At 54.9% G+C, this 19,102-nt stretch overlaps 1 protein-coding gene across 1 annotated transcript in view; it reads right to left on the bottom strand.

Annotated features, from left to right (window-relative positions):
* Positions 1–1,404: 1,404 nt before the first annotated feature.
* LOC106737936 (uncharacterized) overlaps positions 1,405–19,102 on the bottom strand; it is a 45,797-nt gene continuing 28,099 nt past the window's right edge. The window contains exons 3-13 of the mRNA XM_059723559.1: positions 12,217–12,396; positions 11,609–11,785; positions 8,109–8,285; positions 7,304–7,483; positions 6,682–6,855; positions 5,621–5,812; positions 4,799–5,020; positions 3,102–3,428; positions 2,672–2,769; positions 1,640–1,832; positions 1,405–1,550 (exon numbers count right to left, since the gene is read on the bottom strand). Coding sequence (XP_059579542.1) covers positions 1,405–1,550; positions 1,640–1,832; positions 2,672–2,769; positions 3,102–3,428; positions 4,799–5,020; positions 5,621–5,812; positions 6,682–6,855; positions 7,304–7,483; positions 8,109–8,285; positions 11,609–11,785; positions 12,217–12,396 — 2,066 coding nt within the window. The remainder of the gene's footprint in view (positions 1,551–1,639; positions 1,833–2,671; positions 2,770–3,101; positions 3,429–4,798; positions 5,021–5,620; positions 5,813–6,681; positions 6,856–7,303; positions 7,484–8,108; positions 8,286–11,608; positions 11,786–12,216; positions 12,397–19,102) is intronic.

The following is a 19,102-nucleotide window of genomic DNA, read 5'->3' on the forward strand; positions in this document are numbered from 1 at the left end:
AAGGTGGGCGGATCAAAAGCTGATGACTTTCAACAGGGAGAAATGCAAGGTGCTCCACCTTGGCAGAACACCCCCCCCCCCCCCCCACATCATACTTAAAAGTTCAGCAGTGCTACAGTCACTAGTACCACAATGGAAAGAGATTTGGGGGTCATGATTGACCACAAGATGAACATGAGCCAATACGATGCTGCAGCTGGCAAAGCAAATAAAACTCTGTCTTGCATCTACTGATGCATCTCGAGCAAGACCCAAGAAGTCATCCTCCTGCTTTACTCAGCCTTGGTGAGGCTGCAGCTGGAGTACTGCATCCAATTCTAGGCTCCACACTTTAGGAAGGACGTTAAGAAGCTTGAGAGTGTCCAGAGGAGAGCCCCATGGATGATTAGAGGTCAGGAGAGCAGGCCTTATGAGGAGAGGGACATGGGACTGTTCAGTCTAGAGAAGCATAGGCTCAGGTGTGACCTGGTGGGTACCTATAAGTACATCAGGGGTGTGCATCAGGATCTGGGATATGATCTGTTCACTGGAGCACCCTAAGGGAAGACAGGGTCTAATGGTCACAAACTTCTGGAAGACCATTTTAAACTGGACATAAGGAAAAAAAAACTTCTTTACTGTGCGAGTCTCCAGAGTCTGGAATAGACTCCTCCCAGAAGTGATGCGAGCACCCACTCTGGATACCTTTAAGAAACGCTTGGATGCGTATCTTGCTGGGGCAATCTGACCCCCACTGACTTCCTGCCCCTTGGGCAGGGGGCTGGACCCGATGATCTTGCGAGGTCCCTTCCAGCCCGAATGTCTATGAAATCTATGAAAGCTGGATTAGAAAGTCATGGCTGGGACCCAGAAGCCAGGCCAGGCACAGTGGGCTTAGGCTAAGGGAACCAGAAACAGGAAAGGGGCTGAGGCTGGGAATGCCAAGACCCCGACACAGGGATAGAGGCCTGAGGTGGCTTGCTACTGGGTTGGGGTGACGTGCTGTCCAAAACCATTAATTGGTAAAACCTGTGGGCCACAGGCATGGCTTGAGGGGAGGTCAGAGGTCATGATTAACTCTTAAGGATGCATGTGCCCTGGCAGAACTCGCTGGCATCTACAGGACCTGAGGCTCGCGGTAGGACCTATTAGGCAGCCTCCCGTCTAATCAAACCATGACATCAAGGCATGACAGATGAATACAGAGGAGGGCACCTGGGGCTGGAGCTGGGTAAGGGCTGTGTGACCACCAAGGGTGTCATAGTCCCCCCGGAGCTCTAACTTGGCTATACAGCTCCCTGTCTGCACAGGGGTGGGCAGGGGGGTCCTGACACTGCTGCCCTGGGAGCAGCACCAGAGGGACTACCTAGGACCACGTCCCACCCCCATCTTTACCCCTGTGTCTGCCTGAACCCCCAGCAGCCATCAAGGTTGAGACCTGCCCAGGACTGACCTGCGGAGCATGACCCACAGCAGCAGTGGCCCGGCAGCCAGCACCACCAGCACAGACATGGCCATGGCCATGGCCATATACCTTGGCATCAAGCCTGCTTGCCTGGACTCCAGCTTCCCTGCAACGCACAGACCCAGGCTCCTGTCACAGCCAGTTACGAGGCTGCTTTAGGCCCTGACGCATGTCCCTGGAGACAGAGGCAAATACCTGAGATCTCTGTTTCAAAAGTCCATTGTGATGCTTCCCCCAGGCCAGCAGCTGTGAGGCCCTGGACTGTCACTGTGTAGTTGGTCCCGGGTCTCCAGAAGGGCAGCCTGTACTCGGTGACCGACGGGTTCACACGCACCACCTGCTCCTCGAAGAACCGGCTGTCATTCTCTCTCTGGACCGTGATGTTCAGCTGCAGGGAACAGCACAGCGCTGGGAGGACTCAGGCCTGCCCTACCTTGGAGGGACCCTGGGTGGGTGCTTCCCAGCATCCTGGACCTATTTCCCCACACCACCCCTTGGGACCTCTCACAGCAGGGAAAGAAGGACCTTGCCCAGAGGCAGACCCAATTCTCCAGCAGGACCTTGCAGTGCACAGTGCCAAAAGCAGCCAGCAGATTGACAGGCCATGCTGGGCACTCAGGAACGAGTCATAGAAGTCACAGTCATCAAGTCCTACAGGACTGGGGCTGGCAGGGACCCGCAGAGATCACATCCTGTCCATCCCATGCCTGAGGCAGGATCAGCCCTGTCCAAACCAGCCTGGATACTTCCGCTGTCCATAGACTGAGCAATACAGAACAGTGTCCCTGACACAGCAGCAAGCATCGCACCTGGCCCAACCCCAGGGACAACTCAGTGGCTTTGGCTACCAATATCCTGCTGATGCAAAGGGTGTTAATACATATTCCAGACACCCCAGGCAGTGTTAGTGTCCCTGCACCAGAGGAAGGCAACTTCTTCCAATGCCCCCCCCCGGTCTCTACCAATCTGACTGCAGGAAAAATTCCTTCCAGACCCCCAATGCAGAATCAGTCTCTCCTTGAGGGGAAGTGAAAGACCTTCTAGTCAGAAACCTCCAGGCTTGGCCGCAGCAGAAGCATTGACAAGGTCCAGTCCCCATCCCCAGCCTGGGCTGCAGCCAGCACCCAGTGTCTCTGGGGGAGTCTTACACAACCCCTGACACATGGAGCAGAAGGAGGTGGGGCAACCAGCAAAGGGTTGGGGCAACAAATCCATGGGCCCTGGTACCTGGTACCCGAGGATGTCCCCGTGGCAGGACGGCGGCTGCTTCCACCGCAGGGATCCGGTGCTGGGGTCCCTCGGCTCTATCTGGGGCTGGGCTGGCACTAGAGCAAAGGACGGCAGGTCACTGCCCAGGCCCTGGGGCCAGGCCCAGCACCCACAGCTCAGCACTTGGGGGGCAGCTGCAGGCTGAGGGCCTGTGGCTGGATCCTGGCTTTTCTCCAGGGAGGACCAGGAGCTGGGAGCTCATGCAGGTCCTTCCCGATAGCCACGGCAGTAGAAGAATTGCCCTTCCTCTGCCACTGGGAAAGGTGCAGGAACAGGGGGTCAGGCACCCAGGTGTGGCATCGCCATGCTCAGCTGCTCTCCCCACCCCAGATCTGCACACAGCCCAAGACTCCCACCTGTGGCTTGTGATTCACCCTCCACCCCTTACCTGTCTCATTTGTCCTGACCAGCCACGTGTAGAGGACAGTGCTGGGGAAAGCTACAGCACCCGAATAGCTTGCAGAGATGGTGACCTTGTAGAGGGTGAAGGGCTGTAGGGCGCTGCATATAAGTGTCCCTGCCTGGCCTTCTAATATCTGCTCTCTGCTGCTTGCTTGTCTTGGACAGGGGTTGGCTTGGAGCTCGGCTGGCACCGGCAGGCACTGGGCCCCAATGCTCCAAGTGCCCTGGCAGGACTTGGAGGGCGTGCAAGCCCAGCTGAGCCTGATGCTGGTGGGTGAAATCTCCGAGGCTCCAGGGATGATCTGGGGGTGGCCTGTGGAGTAAACACCATACCAGTGTTACTCCCTGCCCCCCAAATATCGCAGTGCTGTGGGGGGCTGCAGTCAGACCAGCCCTGACGTCTGTGCAGGGGGAAGGAGGGGAGAGGCCAGGCTCATTGATGGCAGCCCCTGGGGACAATCCCTAGGGGACAGAGGATGAGTGACCACTGCGCCCCTGCTGAGCCCAGGGGCAGCTCTGGTCAGAATACACTGAGTTTCTTTGCTGCTGGCCAGCTGTTTCCACAGCCAAGCACAGCTCATGTTTTTCTGTGTGGTCCTAATGGAGCAGCAGCCCATGACGTGGCTGGAATCAGCAGGGAGGACACAGCGCATGGAGAGACCCCCCTGCCCCGCACACCCGTGCTGGCTGCAGGCACCTGCAAGGGCCCTGCTGACAGCACCAGCCCCTGGACCTCTCCCTGCTGCATCTCCTGCCATGCCTGCTTGGTTCTGTTTTTCACAGAAAAGGGTCGCTGCGGCTGGATCCTGGATAGAAAAAGTGGAGCTGGAGAAAGGAATATGGACCAGAGTGAGGAAAGGGTGGGATAAACAGATCAGTTAGAGGAATCCAAATTCCCTGGATCTTGAATGCTGTTGTTTGCCAGAGAGAGAAGAACAGGGAAAAAGCCCTGGTCAGACCCAGGTCACTGTCCCTTCCAGCCTCCGCTTCCTGCTGCCATGTGACACAGGAGATGGACAAGATGGACCAGGGTCTGAGCTGTTCTTATGATGCACCAAGTCAGGAAGGCCTGATGAAATTCACCCCGGAGAACATGGAGGTGAATCATCTTATGGGCCCACTTGGGACAGACGACGTCCAGAGGCATGGGGAAGGGCAAGCACGGGGCTTGGCTAGAAGCAGCGTTGCTTGCTCTTACCCTGGTCCGTGAAGCTATTTCTCTGACTTTAGGAGCATCACACGATTCTTCTGTGGAAGATGAAGGGTTGGGTGACACAGCCCCATGCACTGGATTGCACCAACACGTGGGGTCATTTTGCAGCTGGTCTGGCACACAGGGTCGAGCTGGTGCACAGGATGGGCCCAGAGCGGGATGCAGCACACAGGGTCCAGCTGGTATATGGGGTTGCTACATGGCTGGATCTGGTGTGTGGAGCTTCTCCCACAGACCGACCCCATGCACCGAGCCTGAGCTGGATCAGGCTCAGAGGAAACGGTCAGCTCCAGCTGCCACAATCCCACCCAGTGGGGCCTTATCTGCCTGGCTCCCTCAGCAGCCAGCCTTGGACATGGGCCTGACCAGGATGGCCGAGGAGATTTGGAGACTCCACAGCCTGGGCTAGCTCTCTTCCTGCAGCAAAAGCTGAGTGTGGCAGTGCAAGGGGCAGCTCTGCCCTCACCCACCTGCACAGGTCACGTTCTTTTCAACCTGGCGCCATGAGCTCTCACCATCCCGCACTGCCCAGACGTCCTGCTTGTCCTGATATTGCCTTGCACAGCGTATCACAGGGAGTGACGGTGGGGATCCATCAAGGCAGCTCAGCCTCACCTCCTCATTCTTGCCATAAAACAGCTGGTCTGGTGAAAACTGGAGGCTCGGGTCCCATATAGGCCTGTGGCATTTCTCTGCAGAGACACGAGGCCCTGGGTGTTGGTGAGGGATGTGCTGTGGTGTGGTTGGGAGGGGCCTGGGGCGGTGCAATGATTGCCAAGGAGCACTGAGTGCTCTTGAGCTGGGGCAGCGATACTGGGAGTGGGGCACTGCATGGGGACAGGTCCTGCATAGATCCCCACCCCATCCAGCCAAAGGCACAGGGGTGCCAGGGCTCCCCAGCCTCACAGCAGGCTGGTAGCACTCAGTGACACAGAGAAGCACTAGGGACCCTGGACTGCTGGAGAAGCCTGGGCTTGGATGTGGCACTGTGCCAGAGGGTTGCAGGGTGCAGGATTTGGCTACGGGGCTGCAATGGGAATGCTCCTTCCCACTGTCCTCAACATCCACCTTGGCCAGGCTGGGGATGTCTCCTGGGCTAGATGAACCCCACACAGGGGGCTGTAACCCCAGTGACGTGGACCAGAGCAGGAATCTCTGCTCCACCATAACACACATCTCTCTCTGAGGGTCACTGGCCTCCCCCTGCTCACAGCTCTGGTGGGGAGCTCCGGCCCTGGGCTCACATCTCCCCTCCAGCCCCATCGACACCTGTCTCTGTGCACAGCACTCACCAGAGCACCGCATGTCACTCATGTCCCACTCGGGATGCAAGGCTTTGTGTGTCGCACACGTTATCCAGCTGAAGTCCCCCTCAAACCGATCTGAGGAACAGATCACTAGGAGTTTGTCACCGACTGCAAACTTACGCTGGTAGTCATATCTAGACACGAACTGGACCAAGTCCTCACTAATTGTACAAAACCCTGGAGGGAAACAAAGTTCCTGTCTCAGCAACACAACTCCCTAATGATGCGTCCCACCCCTGCTAGGGCCGTGCCAACTGCACAACTCAGAGCCAACCCCTCTCCCTTCAGCGGAGAGGATGTCCAACCCCTGCTTGGACTGTGCCCCTCATCCCCAGCCATCTCTTCTCCCCTCTCAGCCCACGCCCCCTCCCCCCTGATGCCCCACAACATTAGGGCACCCACCAGGCCCATTGGGTAACCCCCAGCACACACATTGCTATGGCAACTGAGTACCTTCACAAGTGTCATGACATGGGCCCCGCCTTTGCAGCCCTCCAGCCTACCCACACGATGGTGCAGCAGCTCCTTGTGACAACAACCCTCAGCCCCAGGACCCACCACCCCACTGCCCTTCCTGCTCCATGAGCTGCTTCCCTGCCCTCTCCCCCCAAAGCAGCCCCTCTTTGCTGGTGAGGGGCAGCAGCAGCCATCACCAGGGTTGAATATGGCCCATCCCTCCCTCCTCAGCAATACCAACACCCATGAGCCCCTTGCTGTGAGGCTCCTGCCCCAGGCTCCTCTGTCCTTGCTCTGCCACTCCCAGGATGCCCTGTGCCCTACTCCATGGGCACCCCCAGCCCCTCTGCAAGCTCCTGACCCAGACACTCGACTGCCCTTGGCTCCGGTGTTACCCAGTGGAGGAAGCCTGGCTGCAGGGCACGGACCAGGGCATCTCTGCACCACAGCACAGGCTGAGATTTCAGTGCAGAAGCTCAGGGGAGAAAGGCGGGTGGGAGAGAAGCCCAGGTGCTGCAGGTACAGAAGGGGCCACAACACAGGACACCAGACCCCTGGAAGCCCCATGATTTGATAGGTCTTAAACTCACCAATACAGTGGATGCTTTCTGGGATCCAGTTCCCCCATACGCATGTGCTCTTGACCGCTGAGGACCGATAGCCCTTGGGGCAGTTCCATGTCACCACATCTCCTGAGCTGTAGAGCCACTGATACGGCGTGAATGTAGCATCGGAGTCCCAGGTGCGTGGCGTATCGCATGTTCCTGCAATGGCAATATGGGGAAGGTGTCACTGGGAAATGGCCCCAGCTGGACCCCATGTGCTTTTCCCATCAGCCACTATGGAGCCAAGGCAGCTGCAACACACTGCCCGGTCTCACACAAACATCCTTTGGCTGCTGCGTGACAAGGGCCTTTGTCACCTGTCCTGAGATTCAGTGCCTCATGAGTGTATGCCCTTCTCAATGTATGCCGCCCACCCTCTCAGGGACATGTGTGCTACTGGCCCTATGGACACAGCCTTTGCGTGCCCCTTTCCAGGCTGAGAGTGCCTGGGATGCTGGACGGAGAACTGTCCCCAGGACAGGGGCTGAGGGCCCTCCTGAAACACGGGGGCGAGACTCCACCCTGGCCCCGAGGCAGCACGGTGCCAGCGAGTACCCAGCTGCCCGGCCAGGCCCTGCGGCCACAGTGCTTGGGGGGCCACACTTACTCTGGCAGGTGGCCGCCTCGCTCCACACACTGTGGTTCCCTTTCCAGAGGCACTGGATCTCAGATGGTTTGGGCACGTACTGCCATGGGCAGCTCACGGTCACCAGGTCCCCTCTGTCATAGTACGGCTTGTCTGGATTAAAGCTCAGAAGTGAGTATGTGATGGGTCGCATGCACTTTCCTGTCAAGAGAAAACCCAGTTTTGGAGCATTGGTGAAAGATGACCTGCAGGTCCCCAGGCCAGGCCCTGAACACGGAGATGCAGAGGGGTGAGCACTGCTCTCCACCCACACGAGTGTGCAGCAGCATGTATACATCCCACCAGGCACACACTAGTGCACGCTGTGCCCAGCCTAGAGTAACTAGCAGACACCCCTGAGCTCCACAGGAAAGAAAGACGTGGAGGGGAAACATGTGAGAGGCACGGATGGCAACAGGACACATTTCCTGAAGTCCATGAGAAGCAGAAGACCTGCCTCTACCCTCAGCAGCACCAAGACCCATGGGCCTCTCATGGGGAGGCCCCTGCCGTGTCTGCTCTCCCCTTGCTCTGCCATTCCCAGGCTGCCCTGTGCCTTCCTCCACTCGCAGCCCCAGCTCCTCTGCCAGCTCCCGACCCAGACAATAGACTATCCTTAGACCCAGCGTTACCCAGTGGAGGGATCCTTGGCCTTGGCTGTGGGACACAGACCAGGGCGTGCCCTAACCATGGCAGAGGCTGAGCTGTTGGCACAGAAGCCAGGAGCTGTGCAGGGAGAAAGGTGGGTAGAAGGGAAGCCCAAAGTGACTCGAGGTCTCAAACTCACTGACACACTGGACACTCCGCGGACTCCAGTTTCCCCACTGCGTGCATCTGCTACTGACCACTGAGGGCCCATAGCCCCGAGAGCAGCTCCATGTCACCACATCTCCTGGGCTGTAGGATAGTTGTTTTGGTAAGAACTCAGCCTGGGCATCCCTGGGGTCTGGCACTTGGCAGTTTCCTGCAGAAGGAACATGGGGACGGTGTCACTGGGAAACGCTCCAGCACCAGCTGGAGCCCATGTACCGTTTCCATCAGCAGCTATGCAGCCGAGACAGCTGGAACCCACTGCCTGGTCTCATGCAGACATCCTGCCTTTGGCTGGTGCATATCAAGGGCCTTTGTTACTTTGTCTGTGATTCAGGGATTCCTCTGTCCAGGCAGTCAAGAGCCATGGGGACTTTCAGGCTAGCTGTGACCAACCTATCCAGCCTCCTGGCCACAGAGAACCACAACCAATAAAGCTGCTGCCCCTACCCTGTGCATCTGTGCGCTGAGCTCCAGGACCAGCAGTGACCCAGGCTGAGCCTCCTAGAGAGACGCCTATGCTCTGGCATAGAAAACTTCTGGAGCAAATTTGCAGATGACGCAACACTGGGAAGGATTGTGAACATGGTGGAGGATGCGAGCACAACTCAGAAAGGATCTTGACAGACTGGAAAGCTGGGCTGGAGCCAACAGTTCAATACAGACAAAGTCAAGGTGCTGCACTTGGGAGGAATAATTTAAAACACCAATACAAAACAGAGGACACCTGGGTGGATGGCATCTCTATATGGAAAAGCACTTGAGAGTCTTGGCAGATCACAGACTAAATAGGAGTCTGCAGCGTGATGCAGCTGTACAAAAGGCCAGTGTGACATTGGGCTTCATCCATAAAAACATTAGGTGCAGGGCACGGGAGGTGATAGTGCCGCTTTGCTCAGCACTGGTGAGGCCTCATCTGGATACTGGGTGTGGCTCTGTGCTCCGCATTTAAAAAAGGATGTGGAGAAGTTAGAGAGGGTCCAGAGGTAGCAACAAAGATGATCAAGGGCTTGGAAGGCAAGTCATAGGAGGAGAGACTGAAGGAGCTGGGCATGTTCAGATCATGGAAAAGGCACTTAAGAGGAGACATGACAGCAGCCTTCAAATACCGGAAGGACTGCCATAAAGAAGAGGGAAAGCACCAGTTCCTCTCTTGCTGCAGAAAGCAGGACGTGGAGCAATGGCTTGAAGTTGTAGGAAAGTACATTTAGATTGGAGATCCAGAAAAAGTTCTTCACTGTGAGAAGAGTGAGGGAGTGGAAAAGGTGGAAAAGGTCCTTGGGGATGATGTGGACTCTGTGTCACCAGAGGTGTTCAAGGGGAGGTTGGACAGACCCTGGGCAGGGAGGATCAGACCTGTGCTCCACAATGGAGAGCTGTCAGGCTTCTGCGCTTTGCTGCACGCCCCACCCTACTTTCTGCTCCACTGCTCTGGGACTCTGATATTGCAGGTCCTTCGTCAATGTGGAGCCCAGAACTGCACACAATGCTGGAGCTGAGGCCGAACCAGTGCAAGCAGAGAAGTGTGGTCAGCTCCAGTGCCCTGCACCTAATGCTTCTAGTTGTGCATCCCAAAACTTCATTCACTCTTTGTGCAGGTGGGTCACTGGTGGAAGCTGCCTTTATTCTTCCCAGTCACATATCAGACCCCCTTGGTTAGGTCCAGCTGTTGCCCCTGCATATTTTAACCAGATGCCTGTGGTTCCCAGGCCTGGGGCATCTTGCCCATATGTCAGGGCTCGTTACAGCATGACTGTGGCCACATTTAAATCCACTTTTAATTCCTCACCTCTCCTCTGTCTGTCTTGGCGGCAAGGCACTGCCCAGTCGCTGGCTTCACTGCAGGATGTTTATTAAAAGCAGGGGTCCCAGTCCCCTTGGGTGCCAGGAGCAACGCAGCCCAGGCAGGCATCCTGGGCAGGCAGCTTGAGCCTCCTCCTCTCTGTCCAGGCCAGGGCCAGATGCTAGGTGGTGGGCGTGGGTCTCCATGTGGGTGGTGGCAGCTTCCCGGGGCTGTCTATTGCCAGGACGTCCCATGGGCAGCCCCACAACTACTCCCACTCACTGTCATCTACAGGAAACTGCCAGCACCAGCACCACTGGGACAGGACAGGACAGGACAGGACAGCTCCCCCAGTCCCAGCAGAGGGGTGGGTGGGAAGCCTAAGGCAGTGCCCCCACCCTCACGCCAGCTCCAACCTTGGCCTCTGGCCCCGGCCTGTTTTGCAGCGCTGGGGGACTGCAGCCCTGGCTGCACGACATCCACTGGATGGAGGGGCCAGGCCAGTTTGGGGATGGGGCCACCTTCACTTCAGCAATGCTCGCAGCCCCGGTTCACCCCAGATGTGCTGAGGAGGCTAGCTGGGTCCAGCTGCAGGCTCCTGCCAGGCACAGACAAAACCTGCCCTTGCCCAGTTTGCCCCAATAAATCTTCATCTGCCACTGATTAAAAGTGGCTGTACAGCCTGTGCAGTCTGGGATCACTCAGCCCTTGCAGCTGTTTCACCACCATTTCCTCTTCTCAGCAAAGGTGTGCAGCATATTCAAGACTAAACTTATGTTCCTGCACCAACTTGGATGAACCGAGCCTGATACCTCCCCACCACTCAAGGCAGGCTTCCAAGTCACACACTTCCCCAACTCCATGCACCTGGGCTGCAAGGTACAACCCAGTCTCACACCGGTCTGCTTGTCTCCTTCTACCTGAGTGTGGGTGGAAAGTCCACACCTCTCACATGGAGCAGCACCTGCAGGTTTTTTTCAGCCTTTATCTGTGTGCTCTTGAACCAAGAGGCATCAGACCCATCTCCAGCTACACAGAGGTAACACTGCTTGCAGCTGTTCATCTCCTTGGATCCGGAACCAAGAAAGCAGAATGGCCTGACCACCCAGCAGCAGAGAGGTAGGGCCAGGAGTACCCTGCCCACCTCCCAAGAGAGCCGGGCCACTGGGCAGCTGAGAAGGCAAGAGCCATGGGCTGGAAGGACAGCAGGCAGGAGATGGGCAGATGGCAACCCAGCGAGGGCCTCTCAGCTGAGAAGCATCTGAGTCCTGGGCTCTGCCTCCCAGTCTTAGGCACAAGCCAGGCCAACAGCAAGTGACAGAGGCCAGACCCCAGGGACTCCACTGTGAGGTCTCTTCCGCCCTATCTCATCTCCCCTTGCTCTGCCACTCCCAAGCTGCCCTATGCCTTCCTTCATGGATGCACCCCAGCCCCTCTGTCAGACCCCGAGTCCAGACACCTGGCTGTCCTTGGCCCTGGCATTACCCAGTGGAGGGAGACTGGGCCCTGGCTGCAGGGCACAGACTAGGGCATCCCCATACCACAGCAGAGGCAGATGTCAGCTCAGAAACCCAGGGGCTGTGCAGGGAAAAAGATGGGTGGGAGGAAGCCCAGGTGCTGCAAGTACAGCAGAGGCCATGACACAGGACACGAGACCCCAAGGAGCCATGTGACTTGAGCGGTTTCAAACTTACCGACACAATGGACACTCCACAGACTCCAGTTGCCCGACTGCGTGCATGTGCTCTTGACCACAGACGGCCGATAGCCCTCAGGGCAGCTCCATGTCACTGCATCACCTGGGCTGTACGACGGCTGTTTTGGTGTGAACTCAACCTGGCGGTCCCTGGGGTCTGGTGGTTGGCACCTTCCTGCAATAGGAACATGGGGAGAATGTCACTGGGAAATGGCTCCAGCACTGGCTGGACCCTGCATGCTGTTCCCATCAGCCACTACTGAGACAAAATGGCTGTGACAAGGACCTTTGTCACCCCTTCTGCAATTCAGTGCCTCATGCTTGTGATTCCCTGGGAGTACTCTGTGCCCTTCTCAATGTATGCATCCCTACCATCCCAGAGACGTGCGTGCTGCTCCCCGTATGGACAGAGGCTGCACCTTTCCCTTTTCCAAGCTAAGAGTCCCTGGGATTCTGGATGGAGAACCATCCCCAGGAGAGGGGCTAGGAGCCGTCCCAAAACACGGGGGTGAGAATCCATCCTGGCTCCAAGCAGCACGGTGTCAGTGAGTGCCCAGCTGCCCGGCCGAGCCCTGTGACCACGGTGTTTGGGGGGCCCACACTTACTCTGGCAGGTGGCCGCCTCACTCCACACACTGTGGCTCCCATTCCGGAGGCATTGGATCTTGGGCTGTGAGGGCTCGTACCCCTCTGGGCAGCTCAGGGTCACCAGCTCCTCCATGACATAGTATTCCTTGTCTGGGGCAAAGCGCAGCTTTGAGTCTCCTGTGGGTTTCTGGCACTTTTCTGTCAGGAGAAAAACCACTTTTGAAGCACTGAATCATAGAATCACAGAAAGTTAGGGTTGGAAGGGACCTCAGGAGGTCACATCTAGTCTAACCCCCTGCTCAACAGAAAAACAGCCCCAACTAGATCAACCCAGCCAAGGCTTTGTCGAGCCAGGTCTTAAAGACCTCCAAAGATGGAGATCCCACCACCTCTCTGGGGAGCCTGTCCCAGTGCTTCACCACCCTCCTCATGAGAACGTTTTTCCTAATATCCAACCTAAAACTCCCTTGATGCAACTTGAGCCCATTGCTCCTTGTTCTGTCACCTGCCCCCACTGAGATCAGTCCAGCTCCATCATCTTTCCAACCCCCCTGCAAGGAGTTGAAAGCTGCTATTCAATCCCCCTCAGTCTCTTCTTTTCTAGACTCAATAAGCCCAGTTCCCTCAGTCTTTCCTCATAAGTTATGTCCATGAGGCCCCTCATCATTTTTGTCAGCCTTCTCTGGACTCTGTCTGATTTCTCTACAGACTTTCAGTAGCGGGGGCCCCCAAAACTGAACTGTACAAGTCCATGGGGCCAAATCGGATGCACCTGAGGGTGCTGAGGGAGTTGGCTGATGAGACTGCAGAGCCATTGGCCATCATCTTTAAAAAATGCATGGCAATCAGGAGATGTCCTGGATGACTGGAAAAGGGCAAACATAGTACCCACATTTAAGAAGGGGAAAAAGAAGGATCCAGGGAACTACAGACCCATCAGCCTCACCTCAGTCCCTGGAACAATCATGGAGAAGATCCTTAAAAAGTCTATTTATAAGCACTTGGAGGAGAAGAAGGTGACCAGGAAAAGTCAGCATGGATTCACTGGGGGCAAGTCATACCTGATCAACATTTTTACAACGTGGTCCCCATTTTCAAGAAGGGGAGGAAGGAGGACCCGGGCAACTATAGGCCAGTCAGTCTCACCTCCATCCTTGGCAAAGTCTTTGAAAAAATTATCAAGGCTCACATTTGCGAGAGCCCGGCAGGACAAATTATGCTGAGGGGAAACCAGCACGGGTTCGTGGGAGGCAGATCATGCCTGACCAATCTAGCCTCTTTTTATGACCAGGTTAAGAAATGTCTGGACACAGGAGGAGGGGTGGATGTCGTATACTTAGACTTCAGGAAGGCCTTCGATACGGTATCCCACCCCATACTGGTGAACAAGTTAAGAGGCTGTGACTTGGATGACTACACAGTCCGGTGGGTGGCAAATTGGCTGGAGGGTCGCACCCAGAGAGTCGTGGTGGATGGGTCGGTCTCGACCTGGAAGGGTGTGGGCAGTGGGGTCCCGCAGGGCTCGGTTCTTGGACCGATACTCTTTAATGTCTTCATCAGCGACTTGGACGAGGGAGTCAAATGTACTCTGTCCAAGTTTGCAGATGACACAAAGCTGTGGGGAGAAGTGGACACGCCGGAGGGCAGGGAACAGCTGCAGGCAGACCTGGACAGGTTGGACAAGTGGGCAGAAAACAACAGGATGCAGTTCAACAAGGAGAAATGCAAAGTGCTGCACCTAGGGAGGAGAAATGTCCAGCACACCTACAGCCTAGGGAATGACCTGCTGGGTGGCACAGAGGTGGAAAGGGATCTTGGAGTCCTAGTGGACTCCAAGATGAACATGAGCCGACAGTGTGACGAAGCCATCAGAAAAGGCAATGGCACTTTATCGTGCATCAGCAGATGCATGACGAATAGGTCCAAGGAGGTGATACTTCCCCTCTATCGGGCGCTGGTCAGACCGCAGTTGGAGTACTGCGTGCAATTCTGGGCGCCACACTTCAAGAGGGATGTGGATAACCTGGAGAGGGTCCAGAGAAGGGCCACTCGTATGGTTAAGGGCCTGCACACCAAGCCCTACAAGGGGAGACTAGAGAACCTGGACCTCTTCAGCCTCTGCTGGTGTTTGCTCCCTGCTTGCTCTGTCTAATGAGTAACAGGATCCATGGGCAATTGGACCGTCATCTCCCTAGTCGTTGGGCACCGCATGGAGTCGGAGTCTAACACAACCCTCATTGTCTATGATTCTATGATTCCCCTTTGCACATCCCACACCCTTTCTTACACCACTCCCAAAAGAAAGAGTCCATATTTCATTCCAGGGTCACAGCCTTGCCCTGTGCCTCCAACCCCACAACCTTGAGACCAAGGTTGGCTGTCCTGGATATATGTGGCTCCTTCTCTTGCAGTCCAGGCTGCTGTCTCATCTGCCTGTCCCACTGTCCCTGCAACATGCACCATCAACCTTTGCTCTACCCATGGCTCCACCCCTGGGTGCAGTTCCTGCTGTGTTTTCTCACCATGGTTCTCTCACTGGGTCTGGTCTCCTCCCTCTTTAATGTCTCTTTCCTTTCTCCGTCCTTTGTCTGGTGTTGGTCTCTGCCGAGTGGTGTCACCACTTTCCTGGGGACTTTCTCAGCTCTCTCAGTTCCTTTCTGCAGTTAGCTCTCAGCCCCAACATCTTCTGATGGCTGTGAGCAACTCTAGTTCTAGGTGGTGTTTCCTTCCCGATGAATTTTTGTCTCCAGTTCCTCTTGTTCCAGCTGTAGGTTCTTGTTATATTCCTGGTCTTCCATTATCAGCTTGGAATTATTTTGCTGGACCCTGGTGAGTTATTTCTTCATCTCTCCCTCAAATGTGTCGGCCTCTGCCAATTCCATCTTAATCTGAGCCAGCTCTTCTTTCAAGAGACTGATTTCTTACTGCCGCTGATCTCCATCTCCTTGATACCTCTGCTCTATCTTGGTCTGATCAAGTGCAGCTGATGTTTCATAGTTGGTAGAGTAGGAAGGGACCTAAGCAGATCATTAAATCCTACCCCCTGCCATGGGCAGGAAAGGATGCTGGGGTCAAATGAGACCAGCTAGGTGTCTTGCTAGCCTCCTTTTGAAGACCCCCAGGGTAGGGGAGAGCACCACTTCCCTTGGAAGTTGGTTCCAGCTTCTAGATGCCCTGACTGTGACGTAGAACCTCAAGGTATCTAGCTTGAATCTACTGTCAGTCAACTTATGGCTGTTATTCCTTGTTACTCTCGGTAGTGCTCAGGGGAACAGGGACTCTCCCATTGCCTGCTGGTCCCCCTTGGCAAGTTTATAGGCAGCCACCAGATCCCCTCTCAGTCTTCTTTTGTAGAGGCTGAACAGGTTCAGGTCCCGTCGCCTCTGCTTATAGGGCCTGCCCTGCTGCCCCCGATCATGCGAGTGGCCTCCTCTGGACCCTCTCAATGCTGTCCACATCCCTCCTGAAGTACGGCACCCAGAACTGGATGCAGTACTCCACCTGGGGCCTAACCAGTGTCGCATAGAGGGGGAGGATCACCTCCTTGGACCTCCGGTTGGCCTTCCTGACCGTGTCCCCGTATTGGTGGCCCATGTTCATCTTGGAATCAGTAGTGACACCAAGATCCTTTTCTGCCTCTGTGCTGACAAGAAGGGAGTTCCCCAGCCTGTGTGGCAGAAATGCCACCCTATGTGTCTCTCCAGAAACCTGTCCTGGTCAGCTTGGGACACTGGGGTTGAATTCCTGAGGGAGGGGGGATTTTCCTCCCTGCCTAGGTGACAAAAGCCTGGTGCTGAGGCTGTGGTCCCTCTGGTCACCTGAGTGGGGGAGGTAAAAGCCCCTGCTCCTCTGCCCAGGTGACCAGTGATGCTTTTTAAATTGGTTGGCTAGTTGCCAACACTGCTGGCTTCTCTTGGACTGGGCTGCTGAGGTCAGAAAGGTGATACAAGGGCCTGGTCCAAGAAGAAGGGAAAGAAACCATTTTTCCAGCATGGCACAAGCATCAGGACACAGGGAGAGAGTCTGATCCAACTGAAATGCTCTCTCTCTGGAAATCTCTGAGCTAGATCTCTACCATCTTCTGAATGATACTCGTGAGCATTTCTAGAGAGCTAGTCAGCTCCCAGTGATGCATTTGCGTATCAAACGGCTACCTCAGCCAGACTGTTTTGCTGAACAGTAATCCCTTGATAGTGCTCTACCTCTTACCCTAGTCTACCCCTACCCTTTGTAACCAATACAGTTCTCCTTTGTCACTGGCATAGGAGACTTATTGAGGGGTGGGTTTAGTTATGCCTAGGAGGCCCCTTAGGTCTGTGGACTAAGGGGGACTATTCTTTTTGGCCCCCGACTTGGGGAAGTGCCCCAAGTGCTTGTATTGGGTTGTGTACTTGTAGGACTATTAGGCCTGTTTTTCCCCGAGGACACAGAACCTGGAAGGTCCCCTCTTGGGGTGGTGGTGGCACGTTACCCCTGGACTTTGATATGGGGCTTGAAAGGGGGTCTGCCAGGGCTTAGGCGACCCTGGAGAGACACATGGAGTCCAGCACGTGGTTGGGCGTGGGGAGGTGAGAGGCTCAATGCAGAAGCTCCCCCGACTGGCCTGCCACAGCCTGTAGGTCTGCTACTGGTTCTTCCTTTCCAGGTGCAACACCTTGCACTTTTCCATATTGAAACCCATCCTATTCTCATCTGCCCACCTCTGTAACCTGTCAAGATCTTGTTGTAACCTGTCCCTCTCTTCTAGCATGCTCACTTCTCCCCACATCTTAGGGTCATCTGTGAACTTGAACAAGGTCCAAATTGCCGATGAAGATATTGAACAGTGCGGGCCCTAGGACTGAGCCCTGGGGGACCCCACTGCCCACATCCCTCCAGGTTGAAAATGACCCATCCACCACCACTCTCTGGGTGTGGCTCTCCAGCCAATTTGTGGCCCATCTGACTGTGCTGGTGTCGACACCAAAGTCGCCTAATTTTTTAACAAGGATGGGGTGAGAGACAGTGTCAAAGACCTTCCTAAAGTCCAAAAAGACTACATCCACTGTGACACCTGCGTCCAAGGCTTTTGTGACCTGGTCATAGAAGGCCACCAGGTTGGTCTGACAGGAGCTGCCTCTAATTAATCCATGTTGATTGCCCCTAAGCATAATTTCCCCTGCTGGCCCCCTGCAGATATGCTCCTGGATTATTTTCTCAAGGAGCTTCCCCAGGACTGAGGTAAGACTAATGGGCCTATAGTTTCCTGGGTCCTCTTTCCTCCTTTTTTTGAAAATGGGAACTACATTGACCCTTTTCCAGTCCTCAGGCACCTTGCCAGAGCACCACGAGTGCTTGCAAAGCTGTTGTTACTTATAACTTATGGGCAATAGTTCTACTACCAGGGCTTGGGCACTTGCAGCTTCTTCCTGCAACACTGAGCTATGTGGCTCACTTGGCACACACTTTCCCTTCCAGTCTTTCATCTCCTGCTGAAGCTTGGCCTGATGCTCCCTTTGGCATGCTATCTATTGGTCCAGTATCCCTGTGGTTGCCTCCTTCTCACATGGGCCATTACAAGCCTCCGTCCCTGTGGCGAGTCCTTTCTCTTTCATATGAAAATATACTTTCTTCTTTAACTTATTCAACCTTGCTTTGGCTCTTTGCTATTTTTGGATTCAGTTCATGTCAGCTGTTTCAGTTCTTTCTCCTGCTTCTGCTGCAATGAAGCATTTTAACTCTTTGCTTTTCACTTCTCTTTCCCCTATTTGCATCCACTGTCTTAATGAGGTTATTTTGGTCTCAGCCTGCCCTTCCTTTCCCCTCTAATGGCATCCAGCTGAGCCAACAGTCTCTCTCATCTCTATATATACATCTCTCTATATCTTGCATCACTATATAGATAGCTATATCTTAGTGGTGTTTCATTTTAATCACAGAAAAATGTGAATTTGGGGTTACCTTTTTTAAACTGAAAATTGGGTTAAAAAAAAAAATCAGAGAAAACCAGGATCCCTGCTCATCAATGTCCTCACTTCTGTTTATAGTTTGGTCAGGATGGGAACTATTTGCACTGTTTTCATATTTGAGCCTCACAGTACTTCCTCCAACCACCAATAGATTCTCCAACACACTCTACTTGCCTCCCCACAGCAGCCTACACTCCACACTGCTAGGAGATCTCCCATTTCCATTCTCCTTCTTCACCTGCTTGCCCCAAGTTTTCACCTAGTAACTAGCTATGCCACTCTCTTCAGGGCCTGCTTCCCAGCCAATGCACCAGTGCAACAGGCAAGGTGCCTGGGGTTGCCATTGTGGCGGACCAGTATGGGGTGCTCCTGCACTGAGTCACCCACCTCCCTGCACCTGACCACCTACTAAGCTCCAAGTTCCTCCCATGGGGCACCTCTTGCCCGGCTGGCCCCCTTCCTGGACCACACCCACAAGTCTGGGGTAACCACTGCCTCCACCCAGGGGTCTGGACTGTTTCTGGGCCCTGTACCCCCTGTGGTACAAAGGCCTTGTAGCCCTTGAGGGTGATTGACCCACTGCAAGAATTTTGGGTGCTTCCTTTAGCGTGAAGCACAAAAAGTAGCCTCCCTTGGTCAGCTGAGCATAGGGAGCTTAAAGGCATGACTCAATCCCCTCTCCCAATGGGTCCGTCACGCTTGGTACAGTGGAGAGCTTTATTGCTTAAAAAGGGTAGGCTTGGGGAGGTGTACAGGATAGAGAAGTATCAAAGAATAACCCAGAGCAAACAGTGCCAGCATAGTAGCTGTTTGAAACACTTCTATAGTATAGTTAGCTAGATTTCTAGATAAGTTACAACTGGTTTACTCACTTCAGCAGCCTCAGCATCCTGAGAGGGAGAAAGTGAGTTGCATGTTCTAGGTACTGCATGTAACTCCACCTGGCTGGTCCCCAA

The sequence above is a fragment of the Alligator mississippiensis genome, chromosome 3, assembly GCF_030867095.1.
Source record: "Alligator mississippiensis isolate rAllMis1 chromosome 3, rAllMis1, whole genome shotgun sequence".
Taxonomy (NCBI): Eukaryota; Metazoa; Chordata; order Crocodylia; family Alligatoridae; genus Alligator; species Alligator mississippiensis.